The 7,935-nt window shown below is 37.4% G+C and overlaps 1 protein-coding gene across 1 annotated transcript in view; it reads right to left on the reverse strand.

Moving 5' to 3' along the window:
• Positions 1–7,935, reverse strand: part of galnt2 (UDP-N-acetyl-alpha-D-galactosamine:polypeptide N-acetylgalactosaminyltransferase 2) — a 64,877-nt gene that overhangs the window by 26,220 nt on the left and 30,722 nt on the right. The window contains exon 2 of the mRNA XM_014001815.1: positions 184–268. Within this exon, the coding sequence (XP_013857269.1) occupies positions 184–268 (85 nt within the window). The remainder of the gene's footprint in view (positions 1–183; positions 269–7,935) is intronic.

A 7,935-nucleotide genomic window follows, 5' to 3' on the forward strand; every position in this document is an offset into this window, starting at 1 on the left:
CAACAAAAAAGAAAACGATTAATCGATTATTAAATTAGGCATCGATTATTTTAATAATCTATTAGTCGTCGATTAATCGATTAATCGTGGCAGCCCTAGAGGAGACTAATATTTTTCATCATAATTTCACAAAGGAAAAGAAGATTCTAGCACAGTCCATGGATAAAAGGAGAAGTTTCCTACCTGGAGGCAGAGTCTCCGAGTCGTGGGTCTTATCTTCAGAACTCTGAGGTCTGTTCCTGATGACCGAGTTAGAGATCCACTCATCCTGAAGGCAAACAGAAGCACACATTAACTTTCTCATATACACASAGGATCACAAGTCCAACAGAACTGGATGAACTTAGTAAAAGATAAAAAACTTCAGCAGACAGATATCTAATAATTACTTATTAAAGATACATAAATAGTGGATTCCAGAAAATATTTAATTTTTACATGGTAAGAAAACCTCGGACAAAAACGTGACTAAAATCACAGAAGGCATATCCTTCACTACCTGATTTGTTTTTATCAGTGGTAGGCATATTTCTGCTAACAACAGCGGAACAAATTTTTCATTTAGCAGATTTGCTTTTTTGCTACCTTTGAAACCATTAGCAGACTAATTAGCTTCCACTAAATTAGGTTTTGCCAACTTTCAGTCCGCTAACAGCTAAACAACAAACTAGCATCAGGTTTGTGTCAGTCCCACCAGACTGAGTGACAGTTGTCTTAGCGGTTAGCAATCAGCTGCTGGTGTTAGATTCTGGTCATTTTTACTTGTTTAGCTATTTAGCGCTAACTTCTGTTAACCGAAGTGGGAACTTGTTTAACTGCTTTTGCTAAATTCTTTTTTACATGTTTAGAGGTTTAGTGTTAGCTAAGCTATTTTTTTATGAGTTAGTGCAGCTAATTTTTTTGTTAGCTGTGCCCACCACTGGTTTTTATAAAATATCTGACAATCAGTATAACAACACAGAGTTCAGAAGTAATTTCCTTTTTTTAATATGTAAATATGTAATAAAAAATTTAAAAAAAATTTAATATGTAAATAAACACATACAGACTTTCTTGAATTATTTCATCACAAACAATTGTATTTTATCTTGTTATCCATTCATTCAGTTTTGTTACAAAGAAATAGCTCCAAACACACCTTTACAACCAAGGGAACCCATTTTCAAGCCATCCATCTTTCTGACCGTATTAAAAACCCACTGGATCGATACTCTGGGAGGCAGCGCAATTAGCAGCATTTATATCCTGTCCAGCTTGCTGCTTTTAGCTAAATAAAACTAACGTTAAACTTCTTTTTTTTACTCAATAGTACCATTTTACCTTCACCCTCTTCAAGATGACCTATTGATCCATGTTCTTAAGAATAATTTAGATAATTCTGTTCTTCATCCTATTTGAATTTAACAGAGGAAAAAGTACCTGATTTGTTTTGTTTTGCTCTTGCCTAAACCACTCTAAGTAATATATCTCACAAAAACTACATTTCAGGACAGATGAGTATCTGTAGTCAGATGATGAAAGTCAGTGTCTGATGGAAAGCTGGGATTATTCTACCCGAATAAACACAGGAAGTGATTGTGCACATTTTTAATCATCTAGGACATGACAAACCCTAAGGGTTTGAAAACAAAACAACAATACTTCTATTTGTTAGAAGTGCTAAGCTTTTAAATCGTAGCGACCCTATGACTGAGGAAATATCAGATTGAGATTAACACATGAGCTTTAAGCCTCTGAATCTTGATTTAAAGTATTAATTTCCACAATACATACCGCTATTGGTAAATATTTTAGATGTATAATCAGTTTATTGTTAAATTCTCAACATATAATTCCTTAATGTGAAGCTTTTATTCTTAAAATTAAATTCATTGATGTCTAGTTTGTTATACATTTTATCCAGCCACCCATCCAAACAAAAATACATCAGTTTTTTTCCCAACACGCCTGAATGCATCACAGTCCATAGCTCAGTCCAACTCCATAAAAAGTTGCATACAGAGAAACGCCACCTCTTGAGAGAAAATCCTCCCCGCAGCTGATTGTGTGTGCGGCTTCAAATGAGGACGACCAACGAGCAAAAGCTGATCTGGGCGAGAGCTCAGAGAAGCTGCATCTTCCCACAGCACTTCACAGAGGAAGCAAACAGCTCCGCCTGGCAGCTCTTCCACACGGTCGTGACCGGAAAAATCCAATTTTCATCAACCGACTTTAATCTCAGCCTAAAGTTGTGTTAAATATCCCCACTCAGCTTTGAGCTTAAAGGAGACTCATAATAGTAAAGCAGCRGTCTTTGTACAGCAGGCTTTTCTGTTAAGTCATCTGTGTGAACACGCGCTATAAACGCTTTCACATTTTGACTTGACAAAGAAATGAAAAAGCCCAGCTGTGACTAACAATATTAACTATTTGAGTAGTGGTAAGTGATGATGGTGTGGGAATCAGCCTGCGGCGTTTTAAACACCACAACCATGAGACTGAAGCGACTTAATTAAATTCAGCCATTACAAGTTAATTATTTACTTGCACTACCATGACCTAGAGCTCTACGTTATGAGTTAAACCTGTAATTTAGAAGTCAAATTGYCAAATGTCAACCGTTTAAAGCAACAGGCAGATGAAGAGGAGGATGCAGGCGGGGTGGAAAAGACAAGGTTTACAAACAGGACGGTACTGAGACCTGCTATGACGTATCGTTTGGAAACTAACGCCAACAAAAAGATGGGAGGCGGAGCTGGAGGTGGCAGAGATGTTGGGATTTTCACTGGGAGTGACCAAAATAGACAGGATTAGGAATGAGTTCATCAAAAGGGAYGGCTCAGGTTGAGGAGTTTGGAGACAAAGTGAGAAGCTTAGATGGTTCGGACACGTGCAGAGGAGGGTTAGTGAGTTTATTCAATGTTGAATATAGAGCTGACGGGGAGGAAGAAAAGAGCTGCTGTGGCTCAGGTGAGCAACTACAGGTAACACATAAAGCAAAACTAAAATATTTTTTAGACATCACTCCAATTTTTCCAAACTGAGGTCTTAAAGGGAAACAATGTTCTACAAAATAGATCATTTTTGTTTTAAAGTGTGCAAAAAGACCCAACAAAAACACTAGAGCTGCCATCCAGATATTGTTTGAGCATCATCATCATCATAATGTACGTGGTGACATCGCAGGACCTTCCAGTTAAATAAATGTTATCTAAAGATTAAACCACTAAACCATAAGTCATTGCACTAAACGGTTGAGTGTTACAGCTTTTATTTCGATGTGTTGCTTCTGCCAGTGGAAGTGGGCGGCTTTAAAAAAAAAGATAAAACTTTAATTTTTCGATGAAACTTCAGGGAAATGTTGGAGAATTTTATAGCTGTGGAGATCGATTATGGATGATCTTGACGAAAATGAGGAAGATGAGCAAATTCGTAGAGAACTGAAGGAAAAGAGGTAAAATGTGGTTAGCATGAATGCTAATATTAAAGCGTGACAGAAACAGACACTAAGATAGGCAACAGGTTAGGAGGTAAAATGCTATTCAGGTTTGCACATGACAGAAAGAAGCATGCATTTTGGTCCCAGCACAATAAAAACAACTAAAAGATAACAAACTAAAACATACTTATAGCATAAATAAAAAAAGGTTAGATCCCTGTATTTTTCTCATATCTTAGGGTTAGAAAAAATGCAATATCATGCAGCCCTACTAAGTAAAGATTTATAGCAAAGACTGAAAATGTTCTAGCTTAAAATGAGATTGCATTTCTTTCTATGAAGTTTTATTTGCACAAATATAATAATATTGGTATCAGAGAGATAAAATGCTTTATATCTTATCACCTCCCTACTTAGGACCACTTTAGCAGCTGTGCTTGGTCCGTCATCTGACAGATGGTAATGGCTCATTTAGGCAAGGAGGAGCGTCACACACTGATTCAAACAGAGTGAGAGAGAGAGAGAGAAAGCTTAGTTTTAAGTCATTGTGTAACAACAAATCKTCCATGTTGAAAACCAGTTCTCCACTGGGAAAAGACAAAGTTAAAACTTAAACATTTATGTTTCTGTTCTTGTACATCAGAGACCTGCGACATAAAGAAATAATGAAACATGTGGCGAACTTCTGTCAGGCTAAAGACACGTGTCCTCTCCTSCACAGACCTCTGCAACGAGCCATACAGGAAGTTGGAGTCACAAGACGTTGCACAAGCAGGAAAAATAGCTTCTCAAAACCTAGCTTTTCTGTTCTATAAAACATTTCATTTCAGTAAAGATACGTACCGGAGCCAAAAATTCTCTAATCAAAAAAGGTAGTTTTGAACCTCTGCGGTATTGAACTCTTTGCTGCCCTTGCAGGATTGTATCTTTTTTTATTGTGTTTATTTCTGCAGTTTGTTGCTGCTTTATTCAAGGCGGACATGACAATTTTACAGTGAGAATTTATTTTTCAAAAAAAGATTTCATGTTGGTTAGAAAAACTGTATTTGTTGTTCCCTGGAGTCGTGTTTTACTGYACCGAGTGACAAAGAAGTGAACAAACAAAAGAAAAGAAGGCAACTGGGAGGATAAGAGGGATATTTTCACATCTAAAACCACGTCTTAGAGCCAATTTCTTGTTTATTAATCTYTAAAGTGTAAAGTTGAGGGTTATTTATACAAACATCTGTTTTTTTTTACCAAGCAAAAGATCAGAGCATGAGAACAAATAAACTCTTATCTGCTGTTCTGATAATGGGATGGACTTGAAGTTCCAAACAGATCAGGCCTGTGTGTGTTTTCAGCTTATTTTTGTGAGTTCACATAGCAGCCAAATGTGTGTGTGCGCGCACGAGTGTGTTTTATCTGAGCCTCTAATAGTCAGTATAATCCACACTAATCTGATCACATCCGCTGATAGATTACTGCAGATAGGAGCCAAGAGTTCACCGACAACACACTCCGAGGCAGGGGAACATCTGACCGCTGCACATTCAGAAATCAAACCAGAACAAATTCTAACAGGTTAAAAATCCAGATTAAATCTTCTTTCTGATTTGACAAACTGTGCCAATAATGGGATCAGCTGTGTGGATTTATTCCATCATAACATCACTTAAAAGACGGACGTAGACAGCAGGAAATCATTCATCAGGAATCAAAACAGGAAGAGATCTTTAAAAACGCTGATGGATAATAAAATGCGATAAYAGTACAAAATTAATCCAGGAAGTGTTACCGTAATTAAGGCTGTTTCATTTTTTTCTAAAGGAATATCTGATTGTGCACACACAACAAAATCTTGGATAAACTCCCGCCTCACTTCTGAGTGTAGGAGTTTGCAGCATCTCACTCGGCTCGTCTGTGATGCAACTCCGACAGGAAGTGGTCATCATCGTGTGCTGACTAGGTATGGGCCGAATACCGGTTTCAAGCTATGCGATATGAAAAAGTCACGGTTTCAAAACCACTAATATTTTCTGTCATACTGTGCCTATGGTRTAAGTGTTTTTTGTTTATTTTTCCTCTGGTCTGACTTTCCCAGCGACCCCTCCCCCGCGCCCTCCCGCAGAGCCTCCTGTCGGCACTCGCAGTTCAGCGGAGGCTGTGTGATTGTGGCTGAAGAACAGAGTTCCCCAAACTTTTCCCCTGTCTAAAATAAAGCCAGCTATATGAAAATACTTAGGATGCCGTAAAGTTGACAGCAATGTGGACTGTGGAGGCAACACGTCTAACATAATCACAGCTCCAGGTAAAGGTTATGCTATCTTGAAATGAATGAGCTAACGTTAGCATCAGATTGTGAAATATCTGTGTCGCTCTGGCTTAATGAGCTGATCACAGCTTGTCTGCAAAACTGTTTGAGTTGTTGGATTGTGTATTTGATAAGTTTTAGGTGAAAGATGATAAAACTGAATGCCTTCTTTAGCCGAGCAGCTTGTTAGCTGAACACGCGGTTCATAAACGTGCATTCATAGTTGTGATTTCTTGTTTCTGTGTGTATATAATTAAATAATCTTTAAATGAAAAACCCCTGTGTCATTTAAAGCACAATAAAAACTCCCAACATGATCCATTACTTCAATATAAAGACTTGTCGTGCAGTATACACTGATTTGTCTTAACTAATAAAGCAGTGGAAAAGTAGTTATCTTACTAGATGTAAACTTTATCAGGATAAACTAATTGCATTAGATGCTAAAATTCACAAGTACAGATGCACACAGGTAAATAAAATTTCAGCATAATGCCTCTGAAATCTAAAAACAGCTTCCAAAGATAATATGATGATGCAAAAGTTTTTTTTGTTTTGAAATACAAATTTCACCATGATATTTTTGCCCAAGGTTATCATACCGTCACAATTTCATACTGTCCCATGCCTAGTGCTGACACACAGCTTCATGTTTTTGGAGGRCGTTTCTGCTTTAGCAAGCCTGTTTCACCGGTCACCGCGCACCACGGCTCATGTTTCTTTTTTCTTTATAAACAGAAGTGGAGCAGGAGAAGGAGGATTCTGATTGGCTGTTGTCACGCACATTTCCGCCACGTTTGCTCGAGTAAAGAGGCTCACAGCTCATCACCGTAATCGACCTAAATATTTTCTCCATCAATAATCACGATCAAATGATTGCCCAGCACTAACTGATCATATGACTTTAAGATGATCAGTAAATATTCAGAACAGTATCCTAAAAACACTMATTTATGTCCACTTAAAAAGCTTTTTCAGTGTTACATTTTCTGTGTCTGATGTGTTAATATAATCTAAACCCAGAGAGGGATATGCCATCTGTTGAAGGCATTCACCCAGAGCATGTTGTGTAACAGTGAGTGCTGGTCCTGATTAGAACTGTTCTCTTTCGCGGTACAACTGAAGTTCAAGCTCCTGCAAAAACCAGCATCTGTCCTGCTGAGGAGTCCATGAGCAACACATCTACACCAGGACCAGCTCCAAGCTCAGGGTTCTGCAGGCTGAACCAACCTCCCACCTCCCAGGGGAGTGGGGGAAAAAGACAAAAGACATAAAACCATCTCATAAACTTGTGATGCAGCTCTGACAACCCCGCTGAGAATTCAACCACAGTTTTCCTGAGAGGAATATTTCTGAAACAAGATTTGCTTTGTTTTTTTCCCCACCGTATTAAGTGAAAGAAAACTCTGTTAACAGGCCTGTCAGYGCAGATAAACATCAAAAACACATCTCAGGGAAGGACCCCCCCCTTCACAAATAAGATCAGTCACCAGCCATTTGTCATCACAGTGCTGGGAAAATATTCTTTTTAACAAGCATCTCACATCTCTCTGTCAAAACACTTCTTTTCAGCCAGTTCAAGACAAATACACTGAAACTCACAGCAAGAAGACTTTACTGCCATCTCTAATATTTCTGAAACACAAATTTTAGCAAAACAGAATATTGATAGAAAAAAAACAAGGAGTCTGCTGATGTGCATATTAAAAAAACTAAAAGAGCAGGAGTGATAAAGTCAGGGCCTGTGGGCCAAATCTGGCCCCTCATTACGTTAATTGTTAAGTAGTTTGATGATTTTTTTTTTGTTTTTGTTTTTTTGGTTGCTGTATTTGATACATTCTTCTCATGACAGTGGGCCAACTTTCAACCGGAGAAAATTCAATTTGAATATTTCAACAATCTTTGACTTGGATGTAGAAAAAGCCACAGAGAATCAACTTTAATGATCTTTTTCTGTATTACCTTTTTATTTTAAAGCCAAATTATTGAACTTTTAGCTTTTTTTCTTGCCTGATTTGCTTGATTGTGAATAAACTTATCTTTAAGAAACAAGAAATTCAAACGTTGTTAGTAGAGAGTAAGGCATAAAAAATTAATTCTAATGACAAGTCTTTTTAAATTAATCTTTTTGTCTATCTGTTAGATTATTATCAATGCTGTAAATGCTAAAAAAATATAATTTGAAAAAAGGTAATTCAATTTCTATTAGAATAATATGTTGTAT

Source organism: Austrofundulus limnaeus, unplaced genomic scaffold, assembly GCF_001266775.1.
Source record: "Austrofundulus limnaeus strain Quisiro unplaced genomic scaffold, Austrofundulus_limnaeus-1.0 Scaffold10, whole genome shotgun sequence".
Lineage (NCBI taxonomy): Eukaryota > Metazoa > Chordata > Actinopteri > Cyprinodontiformes > Rivulidae > Austrofundulus > Austrofundulus limnaeus.